Raw genomic sequence first — 18,080 nt, 5'->3', positions numbered from 1 at the left:
TATAAATCATTAACATTTTCCGGAATCATTTTCCCCATCTGTTTTACTTTTAGTCGTTAACTCTAGCTTCCGCTTTTGAAACGAAACTAAGCAGAGTCATCATCGAGTTCACGTTGCAGCATCTGATAGGGGATAGTGACACGATACAATGGAGTGGTTTTCTGGCTCCATACCACAGGCTATACAAAAAGCCAAGCAAGACAATGCGCTCTTCGTTGTTTACGTACGAGGTCAGTATATATTTAAGTGCACTGATGTTTAGGTACCCGGACGTTTCGTTCTGAACCAAACAGCCGAATGACGTTTTCAAAAGCTAAACGATATCATGTCGGTATCATAATGTATTGATATTTCTGTTAGCATATACGGTATAGATCAATTCGTGTTACTCCGTGAATTCCCTTACCGATTCAGCATCTTTGTCTCAATTAAGTCCCGTCTCTTTTGTGAAAAAAAATGAATATCTCTGTTGTTGACATACAAAATGTAAGTTTCATGAGTAAAGTTTAAATGTTGATCACATTGTAGTTTCTGTATTCAAGATAATTTCACCATGTCTCGACGTCGTTATAAACAATATTCCGATGGTGCAAATTGTATTTGGCTGTTTAACAGTGTCAACCACCGAGATATTCGTTTGTTGTTCATCTACTCCAATAATATTAGAGGTTTACACGACAGGAAACTTTTGACAGGCTGTCATGTAACCTCTAATCACCACCGCGCATAAAACCTGTTGCTGTGACCCACCTAATTAAAGTCGTTTAAAAGTTATCTTTACTCACATTTCATATGATCTGACCTACCTAATTCTATTTATCTATCATAAATACACAAAGTCACACAACGTGTGTCCATATCTATATCCAAGATCAGTGATTATTAGCCTCTTTTGTCGTTTAAGCGTACGTAGGTCCCATTTGTATATACCGCCATACTTGTTTTGATTGTGACCTCTCGAGGTTATTTCCGGTTTATCCAAATATGGAGTTGAAATAGACGAAACAAACGAAACGCTGTGAAAATATTACGCTACGTTTTCCGTTTTATTTGCATTCCGTATTTTATAATAACCGGAACAGCAAAGTTGTTTTAGTGACCCAATATTTAACACAGTAGGTTGCAAGTGAATTATTGTGGATATAATTATATTTAAGAGGTGTCCATCAACAGTTTGTGCATAAATGGATTGATACTTCATCAACAAGTAAGCGTACACATATTTGTTAACATGAATTATCGTTTTAGATGGTTTATGACACTTTTTTCGTCGCGCCCTAGAATCAGGGCGCTGGCAGCTACAAGAAAAACACGCTGAGGGGATATGAGGTCGCAATATCCACCAATGTAATCAGGTGGAATAAGACCTCATATACGTATAGGAGTAGTTGTTCATCATGTTCTGCACATCCTGCCCGGCAGAACGATTTACCCAAAAACACCCAAAAACACCCAAAAACTACCCAAAAACACCTTAAAACATCTCACAACATCAACACATTATATGAAAACATCATTAGAAATTGATATGTATATGTTAACATATCAAATACAGCTATTGATACCTTCTTTTGTTGACTTATCGGCGAGTAGGGTTTTGACGGCGAGGGAGATAACTCTTACAAACAGTCATACAATAAAACCGGCAAGACAATTATCTAGCGTAGTTTGTCGATTCACGCACATTTATCTTCCAGGCATTTTTTTTTCATTTACCTTATTAACGATTGAATTATTACTATTGCTTGAATTTCATGTGTTTTTGGGTAGTTTTTGGATGTTTTTGTGTAGTTTTTGGGTGTTTTTGGGTAGTTTTTGGGTGGCTTTGGGTGTTTTTGGGTAAATCGTTCGACCCCATCTGCCACCAACCAATGATCACCTTTTTTTGCCCCCCCCCGCCCCCGCCCCTTTGATATCTCTAATGGTAAAATGACAGCTTCCACAGCATAGTGTTCAATACAGTATGTATACATATTCTCTCCTTTTCAAATAGTATTAAACACTTTCAAGTTTGATTGGAAATCGCACCAATTACAACAAATGATGCCTTTCACACGTTTTTACACATTTTCCATATTACATGTTTATTCAATAGATATCAAACGAAACAATTTCAAGAATTGGCACTGCAAAGATTTTTGTTCACTTTTATGTTTGGAAAAAAATAATCACTCAGATTGCCATCCCAGAGAAGATCAATGACAAAAAAATATACTTGTTTCCTTTTCCTCAAACATAAACTCAACAAGTTTACCTGACTTGCAAATTAACTTGTTAATTAAAGTTGAAGTGTGGCTTCTATTTTTTGTGATACTTGATGTGTAATTTTAGAGTATGTATGACACTTTCTGAAAAATAAATGACAGTTTTAAATACACTGTAACAATCTCAAAAAGTACATTTTTTACCCGACTTGCAGACCTACCTGTTAATTATTTTAAGTTTATCAATGTGTGAATCTTGTTCTGGTCACACACAATATTTCTATTTCTGAGCTTAACCGAAGTTTACATAGTAGGGGTCATGTTGTCAATAGGGGTAAAAGAGTTAATAAAAATCCTACACCTCAAGTTCAAGTATGCATGTTGCTGCAGAATTCGTCTGTTTTTAGCCAAATTTAAGCAACAGCATATGTCAGTAGATTTATTATTGCTGTTTTTCAGGTAAAAATGAAGATACAGAAAAGATGGATACTATTTGGAAAGAGAAAAATGTGATATCTACCTGTAAAGCCAACAAATGTATTGTTATTCAGATACAAGGAGACAGGTAAACTTCTATCTTAATACTTACGGTATTTGAAGATGTATACTGCACTGGATAGACAAGACTATTTAGCTGGGCACATTCCAAAAGTCTGCATGCATGTTAAGGATTTACATGAATATATTTTATATGTTATAGAGATACGACACAAAAATTGACTCTTAAGTAGACAGCAAATCAGTTCATGATTAGAGTTAACTTAACTGTTTTGTGTTATAATAAATAACTCCAAAACAAAATTATAATCAAACTTAATCCTTATAATCTAATCTGCTCTACAATCTCTGTGAAAATCTACATTTATGGAGGAACTCTTTTCCCTGTTAGGTTATTACACCACTTTATCAGCCAACCAAACAAAATAGAAAGTTATATCAGATCATAACTCTCACATACATCCCATTGATGTAGTAATGTGAAGAACAATATTCATGAAAAAACATTCTACTGGATTATAAAATATGACTGATCAACGTAACTTGCCACAATTTATGTAGTTGTTGTATAATATTTGAATGTTTCCTCTCAGTGGAATATATTGATTGAAATATTAAGAATAAGGTGATTATTTGGTGTGTATTTCCACAAACTATGTTTTTGGCCATGAATGGTTGCATGTACTCATAATATCACATGAACAGGTCCCATTGACCATGCAAAATTTGACTTTGGAATGGGATAACACTGTTACAGGTTTAATATAAGAAAAAACTTTAATTTAAAATGGAAATATAAGGATAAAATGCCTTTGGGAAGTTATTGTCCTATATTATATAATTCTCATGAGGTTTTAGACAGATTAATCATAATGCGCAGATGCATGTTATTCAATTTGTCTGCAATTCTGTGAGAATTTTAGGATAATAACATCCAAATGGAGGTAGTTTAGTGCTTATGTTTTGGCCCTTCAGATTTGAATATTGAAATTGGCCAAGGTCAGAGGTCAGCTGAAAGCTCCAACACCATGCATCATAGTTAAACAAAATACCCATTGATCCCAGCTGGTGCCCTCAATACATATTGATTTATTATAGTGTAAAAATGATTAGAAATAGTTCAAAATATCATTATATACTATTTAAGCTTATTATTAGACTGTATATATGTATTACATGGTTCAATGTAGTTTGCCAGTGTTACTTATATTCAGCAGGACTCTCTTTATGATAGAATCTTGTTCAATCAATTCAGTGGTTAAGCAAATATCAGTTGATGATCATCATTTGTTATTATTATGTAATGTATATTTTACAGAAAATAGAATACAAATATATTTTTATAGATGCATACAATATGAAGAATATTTGTAATCTAAAGAACGACAAAAGGTAAATATGTATCTAACCTTTTTTTTAATTTCAGTGAAGAAGGGAAATTCTTTGGAGAAATCTGTATCCTTTTTAACTAGCATATCAATTATACATGAACATAGGTTAAATTTCATCATAAAAATAATGGTAAAAATACAAATCCTATTTTTCTATCATACATTACAATGTAAGGCTATGGTATCCAAATGTCAAGATTTCATCAGAGTTATCTCCCCTGTCACATTAACACTGTATATTTTAAGCTCCCTGGTCTTTAGGAAATTGGTAGTGGATGGATAGGCTAAGTTTTTGCGTGATTTAGTGTCATAATATTTTAAATAACAAAGCCTTAACTCTGCCCAAGACCCCATATTGTTTCTACCCTCTACTTACTTCATCGGATTGAATGGTATACCTTTGGAGGTGACAGGAGGCCATGTGGAATCAGATGCATTTGTACAGAACATCAACTCAGCACAACAGGTAAACAGGCACATCTGTCTCACCTTCTCATAGAAATTATTTATCTCTTTTTAAGAACTTATATGAGAATCAAACAGTCTTGTCACCTTTGCAAAAAGTAATTTTTTATGTATAGTAACCATGTAATGCTTTATTTCAAGGAAAGTTCAGTTTCCGTCTGAAAAAAATGTCACAAATTCAGAAATAAATGTACAGCTCATGAACATAAATTTCAGTTGAATATGAATACATTTGTATATTGTATGTACTCGATTATTATGAGAATATGCCTTTGATTTAACCAGAAGTTGCAAGAGCAGATCAGTAAACAGAATCCTGCTGCATCATCTTCATCATCTGCATCAGCTGCCGCAGTCTCCATGGCGAGTACCTCAGCCACCCAACCTGTAGATAAACCACCACTGGAGGAGAGAGTAGACAAGTAACTAAGATACATTATCAATATAAATTTATCTCTATAGCTATACTTCTTTATATTGTATCACTTTATATTGTATCAGTACATAGTGCATTTAGACTGTTTAATCCTAGCTGAAATGGTTGGGAAAAAAATTGGTAGATCATCAAATAAATGTTCCCTAAAACAAGGGCTGAATAAAAAGATGTATAGATATAACTGGTACTCTAGTATCAGGTAATAAAACTCAAAATTGTGTCACCATCGTTGTAAAATTAAATAAAGCTTAAAGTTATATAGTTTTAAATAGATGCATATGTATTTTGGCCATACAGCTTTGTTATTAGGGCCCCGCATCGAGAGATGCGGGTGCCCTATAGTAATCAGGTTGTCCGTCTGTCTGTCCGTCCGTCTGTCTGTCCGTCCGTCTGTCCGTTTTTTTTCTTCTGCACAAAAATGATTGAAGGAGATGAAGGATTTGTATCAAATTGGAACTGATGATTCCTCATGCATCCTAGATCAGATGTGTAGTATTTCATGCAAATCGGATTCAAAATGGCTGTTAGGCGGCCATATTGGATTTTAACATTAACATGAAAATACTGGATCTTTGTTGTTTTTAACTGTTCACTATTCGATTATGCAAAGTTGTCAAGAAATAAACCAAGAGTTAACTGACAGAATGATCAAACTCATAGTTCAAGGTCACAAGTTCAAAGGTCAACGGTCAAGGTCATCCTGGGTCGGCTTCAAAATGCCAGGTAATCGACCCTTTTGGATTTTAGCAGTCAAAACAATTTTGACATTTTCTTATCAATGAATGATCTTGTTCTCAATTGGAAACTTTGATTGCTTCAACAATTTAAATTCGTTTGAAGGATTTAAAAGGTCTAAAATTGTCATTTACCTTTTCTTTTAGAAAAGGAATGTAATCCTATCATTATTCAAAAGGCTTTATTCAGCACAAATCATCTAATAACATGAAATGTTTGTGCTTACTTAGTTTTCCGACGTGATATCACCATCAACTGCTCCTATACTAATAACCTAAGTTGAATATAATATTATATAACTTATTGTAGTTTGTTCTAATAACCTGGTTAATTATATAAATTTCCCATTGAAGTTTGTACTTATAACCTGGTTAATCTTATAACCTGATTGATTTTAATTTGTAGCAATAACCAGGTTAACTGTAATTTTGTTTAATAAATAACCTGGGGCCAGTAACTAGAAAAATGTATTTAAGTTTGGAATTAAGGGAGCGGTAAGATCAAACAAAGTATTCGATAAGTGGGTAACTAAAAGCCTCTTTATCGCATTCTTAAACCTTTCGCATGTCTCACTTAGGGCTCTCTTTGGTAAGGTCACACTTAACTAAGAATACGTGGAATCCGGAATCTCCGCCTTCGTTTTTTTGACTGAGTTACCTGTCGAGTCAAGCAAACGTTTTAATCGATTATAATAATATAACAAAGCATCCTTTTGACACTGTCTTACTTTCGTTTTGTAACAAAAACAAAAGCAGACGACAAAAATGGAGAAATCAAACAGCAGTAAGCGGACGCGAAAACCGAACTTCTCGCTCTCAGAGCTTGAAATTTTAGTAGAAGAAGTAAGTAAAAACAGGGATGTATTAATGGGGAAGTTTACAGACAGTATTACAAACGAAAAAAGAAGAGAATCTGGACATTGATAGCAACAAAGATCAACGCCTCATCCCAGGCATGCAGGTCTATGGATGACGTAAAGAAGAAGTGGCAAGATTGGTCAAGTAGTGTAAAGGGAAAGGCCAGTAAATATGAAAAAGAGAGAAACAGAACAGGCAGTGGACAAATGACGGAACCGGCACTGACACCACTAGAAGAGAAAGTCTTGGCCGTGCTTGGAGTGACAGCTGTAGTCATAGAAGGGATAGCAACTGAAATGGCAGATACTTTTATGTTCTGTTAACATTGTTTGCTCAGAAATCAATTAATAGACAATGTACCTTTTATGTAATGTATATTGTTCCAAGGACAATCACTTCTTTTTCATTTTTACAATGTTATTTTTTTATGAATGATTGAAACCAAACGGTTTGATTGTTATTAAAACGTTATGCAAATGTTTATTAAAACACGTTATGCAAAGAATTATAATTGGTTTAACTTTTCCTTAGTTCTTTTCGTGATATTCCAGAACATCATTAATGTTCACACAAAGATTACTCTGAATGTTCAAACACAGTTGCAATGACGTTTTCCCTAGCTGCAATTCCTGACGCTGAATCCGGTTGGCCCTGTACTTGGGTATCTTCATCTTGACTGGCTTCATCATCTCCATCATCATCATCGAGATCTTCACAGGGCAGTCGTTTTTGCATGCATATATTGTGCAATATTGCTGTCGACATGATAACTCTGATTGATCGTTCAGGGGACAATGTAAGACCTTTGAATATGCATCTAAACCTCATTTTCCATATCCCAAATGTTCTCTCAATGACACAGTGAGTGGTTCGATGTGCTTTGTTGTACCTCCTTCAGCAGGTGAGACTGGGGTTAGTTTTGGGGTCATAAGCCATGGTCTGAGACCATAGCCACTATCTCCAAGAAGATAGCCATTACATATTTGACCTGTCTCAAAAGCATTACATAGTCCACAGTTATTCCAGATAAAATAATCATGGGTAGATCCGGGCCATTTAGCGACAACATTAAGGAATCTATAGTCAGCAACACAAATCCCTTGAATGTTTAGGGAATGAAATCCCTTTCTACACACATACAGGTGTTCCTCATCTGATGGGGTGTGGATTGGAATCAAACTGCCGTCTACAGCCCCAAGAACATTGGGAAATACACGAATGTTGAAGAAATTCTGCTTAACTTTTACTTGTTCCCGATCGGTCAAAGGGAATTTGATGTATGATCTTGCATGTCGTGAAAGGATCATCGATACATCTCGTATAGCACGAGATACAGCCATCTTGCTGACACCGTGCGCATCCCCAATTACGGACATGTAGCTCCCACTGGCGTAATACCGCAAAGCAATCATCGTTTGTAAAGAGACTGGGAGAGCCATGTTCCTTTTTGTGTACCTTGAGCTATCATTTTGCAGTAATTCGCAAAGTTCAAATACAGACTGTCTATCTAGCCGATAATTCTTTATGATTGCCTGATCACTTAAAAAATCCAATGGATTTTGGCGATATCTGAACAACCTCCGCGGTATACCACGGTTTTCCTCTCTGAGCATCAAAATCAGTGCCATGATTCCTTCTTGCTGGCAGGAATATGTACTAAGAGAGGTTTAGAGACGGTCATGTGCAGCCTTAGTCTAAGTGGACATTTTTAGCTTAAGTTCAGAATGTAGTTACGCCCTTAATCCTCTAAGAAAGGTGTAAGATTACATTACGGAGACCTTAGAGTTTACGAGCGCTTCTAGTTATCCCAACTATGGAAGGGAACGCAAAGAGAGAGATAAGTAGACGTGTACAGTTAATCTTAAAATGTACCGTTATAATTGTCTACGATAGCTTTCAGTTACGCCCTTAGTATTTAAGAGAGTGATAAGTTGGTCTTATGTCTTAAGAGAGCTTCTTGCTACTGGCCCCTGGTTTATTAGGGCCCCGCATCGAAGATGTGGTGCCCTATAGTAATCAGGTTGTCTGTCTGTCTGTCTGTCCGTCTGTCCGTTTTTTTCTTTTGCGCCAAATTATTGACAAGAGTTGAAGGATTTCGGTGAAAATTGGTACCACTTACAAAACCGTCTGTTGCCATGGCAACAAATGGAGGTTTCTGATTGGTTGAAATTTCTATATTGTTCGATTTCGGTGAAAATTGGTACATAGTGGTTTTTAGGGAAGCCAAACACAATGGTACCACTTATGAAACCGTCTGTTGCCATGGTAACAAATGGAGGTTTCTGATTGGTTGAAATTATTTGGAATTTTCGAGTTGATTTTGGGAAAAAATCAGGCTAAAACGCATTGAGAATGGGGTCATTTGGCGCACCCAGTTATATAGGCAGGAAAAACACTGACAATAATTATTACATTTACCCTGAAGGGTCAGACACATAGCGGGGCCCTTTCTGACGTGTCAGTGTTCTAGTTTGTTAACTTTTTCAGTGAAATTAGATATTAGATCTAAACATAATTCTATTCCTCTCCTGTAGATACTGGATACAGATTATGTCAGGCTTAATCATAGAATCATTTTAGTCAATATCTAAATTCCTATTCTTGATTGACCAAATGACAGTCCAGATTTCTTACCAGTTGAAATTGGTAGGAATAACTGGTCCAAGAAAGAAGGGTTAGAACATATCAAGAACCCATCAATGTTGACCAACTCATGCCAGGCATTTCTAGAGATTGATAAAATGGTTTGATTAACACAATATTGAACATAAATTGAGCATTGGTGACATCAATGTGATGGTTTTTGGCTAAAGAAGAATGTATTAACATAAATTACATTAAAATAAAAAAAAAAAGTTCTAACTTTTTCGGAAAATTTATCCTTTGATCATTTTGTATGCCCCTGCCATGAAATGGGGAATATAGTGTTACCCATGTCCGTCCCATCCTGTTGCAACCCATCCATTCCCGATGCCATGTATGCGATCCTTACCAAACTGTGTTTTGGGGTGTCAAGGGGCAGCTCTGGCATTAATGTCTTACAGACATTTTCTAGTTTTTATTTTAGTTTTTTGTTTGTAGTCTTACACAACTGAATGGTTCTTGATCACCACAGTTGCTTTTCTTTTCAACTTAGGGCCAAAGAAAAGATGGAGCAGAAGAGAATTGAGAAGCTACAGAAAGAAAACGAGGTTGGAATCTGTCTATTAATTGAATAAGCGTGTGATCTATATTGGGAAAATTTTTATGTTTTCAATCTCAGTAAACCTTTTATCATGTATAAATAGATAAATGCCATAAAATGATCGATCATCAATCATGGCAATTAATATTAAAAATATCAACTTGTATGCAGATAATATATTTTCCATAGATTTGTATCCAGAGATGTTGAAATGTGTCTTAAATTTTCTTAAGGAAGCCAAATTGAGAGAAGAAGAACGAAGAAAATTGGGGAAAGACATGCACACACTAAAGCAATATCAGGAAGACAGACAAAGAAAAGAGCTGGAGGAGGAAATAAGAAAAGACAGAGAAGAAAACAAGAAAATGAGGGAGAAAATTAAAGAACAAATTGCTAGAGATAGGTACTGAACACTGTAGGCAAAGGTGCTGAAAATGCAATAATTCATTCATTATATTGTATTTGATACTTGTCTGCTTGTTCACAGGGTATTATGATAATGTGTAGGATTTGCTCAGGATTACCACTAGTTCATCATACTCATACTATTTTGCTAATACCCAATATTGCTGCTGTAACTTCTGAATTTATGAAAGAGCACTTGTATATTAAAGTGTATAGAATACCCAAGGGTAATACATATCAGAGTATAACAATAAAAATACTTACTGATAATATACTGATACACAAGACTGTGGATAATAAATTAAACAGGAAAAGATCTTTAAAGCATTCTTATTACTGATGAATGCCCTTAACTATTGTAGAGAGGAGAAGGCTCAGATGTACAAGAGGAAGAAAGAGGAACAGAATAAGGAAGCTGAGGAGAAGAAGATCACCAAGCTACAGGCTCAACAGCAGGCAGCAGCCATGGAAAATTCTAAGAGAAGGTTGGTGGCTTATTATTCCTTTTTGAAAATATGTGCATAAAGGCTCTGAAGTTAGACAGTTTTGATAAAATATAAGGCTATTTTTCTGGGTATATATAATACTTATTATTACAATTGGTACATTTGACTAAATTTTTTTACTGCTTTACCTTTCAATTCAGGTACTAAAATTTACGACATTTACAGATAATTTTAGCTTATTGCCTTTATCTTGAAACATTCAAAATGAAAATTTGCATCTTTCATTATCATTGTCTAAACAATTTAATCAAGAGCTGATGTAGCAAACTAATAAAATGTTAATAAATGTAGGGTTTGCTTCTAGCTCTGATCCTAATGTACATGTGGTATTGGTGAAGGCCATTTATTGTGATGTAATCTGTACATTGTGATGTTGGCTTAATTGGTTTCAGTGAGAAGGCTAGGCTACAGATTCGCCTACCAGATGGGTCTTCTATCAACAACATATTTGACCCTTCAGATACTCTAGAAGCCGTCCATCAGTTCATCACCGCTGTGAGTAAATTCAGATGGTTTGTTTCGCAAAAAATGATTATAAAACAGCCACATGTTTGTTAACAAGAAATTTTAACGTTTATATGTTAAATTATTTGTTTCAACATACTCACAAAAATTTACAGTCAAATCCGATTAGAATTAACAGATGATGACTCATTTTAAACTTACCAAATGAGTAGAAAAATTTTACCTCCAAAATTTTCTTAATCGATTTCCACTATTTATCTTCCAATAATGTGTTCACAGAATGATTCAAGATCCTGAAATGATAAACCAAATTCAAGGATAAGTGGGGATTTTATCAACTTTTTATGTTATGAATGACCATTGTTGTTCAGTTATGGAGCATGGTATCTTGGAGTGTTAATTGAATGTCTTCTAATTTATGTGCAGTCAACTGGAAATCAGATGTCTGTATCAACAATCTACCCTAAAAGATCATTCACAGAGGAGGACCGATCTGAAACCCTAATGTCTCTCGGCCTAGCCCCTACAGCAGTTCTCATTGCTGTCACTGTAAGTAACAGTTTTCTGCTCTTGTACAAAATGTTGATATTGACAGGAATTTCTTAGGGATTATTTAAGTGATTTACAGTTAATGATTGCCCTGTAAAAGTGGTTGTTGATTTATTGTGAAATTGACCTAAGCTAGCAACTCCCATCTCAACCTCCAATTCAGTTCAGATACTTTAGTCTAAACTAACAATAGGTTGAATTTTCCTTACCCTTCTTTTTCTTTGTTTACTCATTGTAAACATTGCAAAAGTTCATCTTTAAATCGTTGTATGCCTATATTTGCCCTGACTTCACTATCTACTGGGTAAGTACTCTATCTGCTGGTATATTAGTCTGCAACTTATTAGCACCTCTGCAAAATGAATCATTTGGCAATTCCCTATATGGGTAACTTTACTGTGTAATGAATCCCTTGGCAATTCCCTAATTGAATATCATCACTTTAAAATGATTCCCTTGACAATTCTCTGAGTAACAGTACTCTAGAATGAATCTTTTGGCAATTATCTGAGTAGCATTACTGTATAATGAATCCACTGGCAATTATCTACATGAGTAAGTTTACTGAAGAGTGAATCAAATGGCAATCCCCAACTGAGTAGTTCTCCTTTAGAATGAATCCGTTAGCAATTCCCTAACTGAGTAGTTCTCCTTTAGAATGAATCCGTTAGCAATTCCCTAACTGAGTAGTTTCCTGTAGAATGAATCCGTTAGCAATTCCCTAACTGAGTAGATTCTCCTTTAGAATGAATCCGTTAGCAATTCCTTAACTGAGTAACTTTCCTGTAGAATGAATCCCTTAGCAATTCCCTAACTGAGTAGTTTCCTGTAGAATGAATCATTCGGCAATCAGTAACTGAGTAGTTTCCTGTAGAATAAATCCCATGACTATCCCTAACTGAGTAAGTTTCCTGTAGAATAAATCCCATGGCTATCCCTAACTGAGTAAGATTACTGTAGAGTGAATCCCTTAGCAATTCCTTAACTGAGTAACTTTCCTGTAGAATGAATCCCTTAACGAGTAGTTCTCCTGTGGAGTGAATCCCTTAGCAATTCCCTAACTGAGTAACTTTCCTGTAGAATGAATCCTTCGGCAATCAGTAACTGAGTAACTTTCCTGTAGAATGAATCCCATGGCTATCCCTAACTGAGTAAGATTACTGTAGAGTGAATCCCTTAGCAATTCCTTAACTGAGTAACTTTCCTGTAGAATGAATCCTTTAGCAATTCCTTAACTGGGTAAGTTTCCTGTAGAATGAATCCCTTACTGAGTAGTTATCCTGTAGAATAAATCCCTTAGCAATCCTGTAACTGAGTAACTTTCCTGTAGAATGAATACTTCGGCAATCAGTAACTGAGTAAGATTACTGTAGAATAAATCCCATGGCAATCCCTTACCGAGTAGTTCTCCTGTAGAATAAATCCCTTAGCAATCCCGTAACTGAGTAACTTTCCTGTAGAATGAATACTTCGGCAATCAGTAACTGAGTAAGATTACTGTAGAATGAATCCCATGACAATTCCTTACTGAGTAACTTTCCTGTTAATGAGTTCCTTGGCAATTCCCTGAGTAACTTTCCTCTAGAATGAGTCACTTTGCAATTTCTTAACTGAGTAACTGTCCTACAGAAATGACCACGTAATCAAGTGATAAGTATGCAGAACATTTCATTTACCTTTGAATCCCCAGTTCGTTTGAATGATGGCTGTTGGCTTTTTGATACAGGAAATTTCTGGTTCCTCAGATTTCCATGAACTTTTTTTTTTTAAATACTATATCGGCTAAAACGACAACAACTTGTTCTCTTTAGTATATCTTAAATAGATGGTATAACCAATGAAATGGTTCGTTCAGTCTTTAATAAAAAGATGATTTTGAAGTAGATATAAAAAGAGTAATGTTGAATTAGATGTTTTTTCACGCAATTGATTTATTTTTAGAGAAGATCACAGTCATCTGCCCCTTCTGGAGGAGGGGATGGAGCAGTCAGTGAAGGAGGAGTGTTGTCCATGTTACTGGCTCCATTTATGATGCTCTGGAACTTTATTTATTCACTGATATTTGGAGGGTCAGGGTCAACACCACCTGCGGGTCAGGAAGCAAATCAACAGCAAAGAGCAGAACCACAACGCTGGGCGCAACAACGGGGAGCAAACACGTAAGTCAGTTTTAAAAAACTACTCCTGTACATGTAAGTCAGCTAAAACATCTATAGCAACAGAGTGCATACACGTAAGTCAGCTACAAAACATCTATAGCAACAGAGTGCATACACGTAAGTCAGCTACAAAACATCTATAGCAACAGAGTGCATACACGTAAGTCAGCTACAAAACATCTATAGCAACAGAGTGCATACACGTAAGTCAGCTACAAAACATCTATAGCAACAGAGTGCATACACGTAAGTCAGCTACAAAACATCTATAGCAACAGAGGGCAAAAACGTACGTTAAATAAAACATCTAAAGCAAGATGGCAAACACGTTAATTAACACTGATGTACAAATTATATATCACCTTATAAATCAGGCATGCAAACATAACGTTAAAACGATCAGCTGTTCTGTAAATTCCTTATCCTCAGCATGCAAACATGCATTATCAAGATACCGTACAAGCTGCTTTATGGATTACATAATATTGAAATATAAAGGAGTACCTCACAAACTGATGTATGGATTATATAATACTGAAATATAAAGGAGTACCTCACAAACTGATGTATGGATTATATAATACTGAAATGTAAAGGAGTACCTCACAAACTGATGTATGGATTACATAATACTGAAATGTAAAGGAGTACCTCACAAACTGATATATGGATTACATAATACTGAAATGTAAAGGAGTACATGTACCTCACAAACTGATGTATGGAATACATAATACTGAAATGTAAAGGAGTACCTCACAAACTGATGTTTGGATTATATAATACTGAAATATAAAGGAGTACCTCACAAACTGATGTATGGATTACATAATACTGAAATATAAAGGAGTACCTCACAAACTGATGTATGGATTATATAATACTGAAATGTAAAGGAGTACCTCACAAACTGATATATGGATTACATAATACTGAAATGTAAAGGAGTACCTCACAAACTGATGTATGGATTACATAATACTGAAATGTAAAGGAGTACCTCACAAACTGATGTATGGATTACATAATACTGAAATGTAAAGGCGTACCTCACAAACTGATGTATGGATTACATAATACTGAAATATAAAGGAGTACCTCACAAACTGATGTATGGATTACATAATACTGAAATGTAAAGGAGTACCTCACAAACTGATGTATACATAATACTGAAATGTAAAGGAGTACCTCACAAACTGACGTATGGATTACATAATACTGAAATATATGATTATCTCACAAACTGATGTATGGATTACATAATACTGAAATATAAAGGAGTACCTCACAAACTGATGTATGGATAACATAATACTGAAATGTAAAGGAGTACCTCACAAACTGATGTATGGATAACATAATACTGAAATATATGATTATCTCACAAACTGATGTATGGATTACATAATACTGAAATATAAAGGAGTACCTCACAAACTGATGTATGGATAACATAATACTGAAATGTAAAGGAGTACCTCACAAACTGATGTATACATAATACTGAAATGTAAAGGAGTACCTCACAAACTGATGTATGGATTACATAATACTGAAATGTAAAGGAGTACCTCACAAACTGATGTATGGATTACATAATACTGAAATGTAAAATAATTGCGATTATCTCACAAGCTGATGTGTGGATTACATTATTCTGAAATATGAAAGAATACCTTACAAGCATATGTGTGGATAATATGAACGAATATCTAATATGAACGAATATCTTGTGTTGATTTTTCAGAAGTCAGCAGAAAAGACAGAGTAATAAAGATGGAAACATAACAAGATTTCATAATATTGAGGATGATGATGACGATGAAAATGCAACATGGAATGGAAACTCTACGCAGCAGATGTGATTGTCTTTATTCCGACACTGTAGATTTTTTGTTGACTGAGGCAGTGTTTCAATATCCATTCCGTATGGTATTACACTCGTTGACCTAAGGATTCTAAGGATTTTATAGTGCTGTGTTAAATTTAATAGTATCTTATCAAGAGTAAATTGATATTAAATTAATATGAAAGATTATGACCACGCATTTATTTATTGGTTATGCAAGAATTGGTTTGATTTTTTTTTAAGAATTTTAAGGATAGAACCTTTATTTAGAATCATGTGTGCACAAAGTTTAAAAGAATACATATTGGTACACTGTAGTTGTGAGTGACAGCTTTAAGTTCATTGTGTATAGGTATATGGTATTGATAGTATGGTGCATGCATTTAAAGTCAGTGGTCCAAAGGAACTGTGAAATTATGTCTTGGTGCACCATCTGTCATGTTTTTTTTTTTTTTTTTTTTTATAAATCACTACTATAGGTGGTCCACAATGGTGAGTGAATGTGATTTGGATAATTCTTGGGGGGAGACGTAGGGTATTGACCTCAGCAACAAATTTGTAAGATATGAGTAAATATTTAAAACTGCATGTTCCTATACGATTCTAATCAAATTTGATGTAAAATGTCCCCTTAAAACAGGGGACTGTGGTATAAACCATATGTCAGTCCGATGAGGGTCAGGAATTTTTTTGAAATTGGACCTTAAAGTTGAATATATTTGTACCTATCTGCAAAAATGCATATTCTTAACAAAGAAGTAAAATTGTGTGAAAGGGATAGAGTATATTATTGTCCTCCTTAGTTCTGAGAGTTGGAAACCATTTTGGGAGGAATTTATGTTGCTTAGAGTTTATGATTTTATTGAATTATTATTATTTGCCTTTCACATGTGCAATTGTCTAATTACTTGATAAGTATGGTATCATTTTCTGGCATTTACCTTTATGGCGATATCAAAAATACCCGTGCCATGATGCTACAATTTCAGTTTGAGGTTGTAAGTTAAGATGATATATGCTTAATAACTTCAGAGTGATAATTTTACCTTCCAAATATGGATAAGGTACCATTATCAGAGTAACAGTTGAATCTATTTTTAGAATCTAAACTGTAGATGTATTAGTTTGTTTACTGTTAACCAGAACTGTTGAGAAAGCATGGCCGGGTATTTTTTAAAAGAACAACAGCAAAATATTTCTTGCTATAATGAATCTATTTCATTAAATATTTGACATAAATTTAATTTAATTTCATGTTTTTGTTTTAAATGGACTAAATATCAGCATTGTCAGTAAAAACTTCCTAGTTAAATTAATATCAAAGAAATTGGTGTGTATACAGTAACAAAGCAGTGCTCGTGTTGCTCCATAGCCCATGGCTGTGGTAATGGTGTAAGTTATGATAAAATTCAGACATTGTTTTTCGTATTAGTAGAACACCAACAGAAAAAAAAGAACAGAATAGCACTTTGATCTATTTTTCATCACTGCCACAAAACCTAATGGAAAAGGAAAAAACAGTATGACCCTAATGAACCAAATGCCTATCTACTCACAATACACAATTACATCTTCTACACCTTGGAGCAGCAAAAAAAACCATTGTAATTTCAAAACTATTTATTACAATCAATGTATTTTCACATTCTCTACATTTAAAACATATTTATTTTACAGATTTAATTTGTTTCAGAAGTGTTTTCACTTGTCACACCTGTTATACGTTCACACGTCACGCGTGTTGTATGTTTACAATAGATTTAGAGGAGTGCGTACTTTATAGGATGATAAAAATCTTGCATTCTTGATACTTGTAAATAATTAAGAAAATGGTAATTGATATAACTAAATATTTAAGATTTGCCTTCAACTTATAAATGAATATTGATATACAAAATGTAAAAAAGAAAAAGAAAATAATAATTCCACATGTTGAAATATTTTGTCTCTAGATGAAAGATGCTGTAATATCATTGTATGCAAAAATATGATCTTGTTGCAAATATCAAGCTGTACAAGTTTTGCTGGTCTGCTAAGAAATAATTTTTTTCATGACATGTGAATTTACCAAAAGTTGAGTCACAACGCAACCAGGATCTCATGAAAATCATCTTGCCTTACTTTGCAACACCATTGATGAATCAGGATATTCATGTATATTATTTGATAAGTAAATACTTGATTGTATTATTCTCGCCAGTTTTTTCAAGGAAAACAATTAAAAGCAATAAAAAAACAATACAATAAATCAATCCTGTCTTTGTTACCAGTAAATAAACGTGTCAAAACAAAGAACCGTCGATGATTAATTGTCGATGGGCTATAACAAATCAAAATAAAGAATGAAATTGATGATAAAAAATAATGCACATAC

General features: G+C 34.4%; 1 protein-coding gene across 1 annotated transcript; it reads left to right on the top strand.

Annotated features, from left to right (window-relative positions):
* Nucleotides 1-70: 70 nt before the first annotated feature.
* LOC117321648 (UBX domain-containing protein 4-like) lies at nucleotides 71-17,160 on the top strand. The gene is made up of 12 exons (XM_033876154.1): nucleotides 71-230; nucleotides 2,664-2,769; nucleotides 4,129-4,157; nucleotides 4,441-4,559; nucleotides 4,844-4,980; nucleotides 9,723-9,777; nucleotides 10,004-10,173; nucleotides 10,538-10,660; nucleotides 11,074-11,176; nucleotides 11,573-11,695; nucleotides 13,637-13,854; nucleotides 15,605-17,160. Exons 1-12 carry the CDS (start codon nucleotides 149-151, stop codon nucleotides 15,720-15,722), a joined length of 1,383 nt encoding a protein of 460 aa, XP_033732045.1. The 5' UTR covers nucleotides 71-148; the 3' UTR covers nucleotides 15,723-17,160.
* Nucleotides 17,161-18,080: the final 920 nt, after the last annotated feature.

The sequence above is a fragment of the Pecten maximus genome, chromosome 2 (assembly GCF_902652985.1).
Source record: "Pecten maximus chromosome 2, xPecMax1.1, whole genome shotgun sequence".
NCBI lineage: Eukaryota > Metazoa > Mollusca > Bivalvia > Pectinida > Pectinidae > Pecten > Pecten maximus.
This window is presented reverse-complemented; position numbering and strand designations above follow the sequence as displayed.

What these genes read in the sequence shown, in the direction of transcription:
- LOC117321648 (XM_033876154.1), top strand. Translation starts at nt 149, where the DNA reads ATGGAGTGGTTTTCTGGCTCCATACCACAGGCTATACAAAAAGCCAAG. An exon ending in ATGGAAAATTCTAAGAGAAG is followed by an intron (nt 10,661 to 11,073) that starts GTTGGTGGCTTA and finishes AATTGGTTTCAG; the next exon opens with TGAGAAGGCTAGGCTACAGA. An exon ending in TCCATCAGTTCATCACCGCT is followed by an intron (nt 11,177 to 11,572) that starts GTGAGTAAATTC and finishes ATTTATGTGCAG; the next exon opens with TCAACTGGAAATCAGATGTC.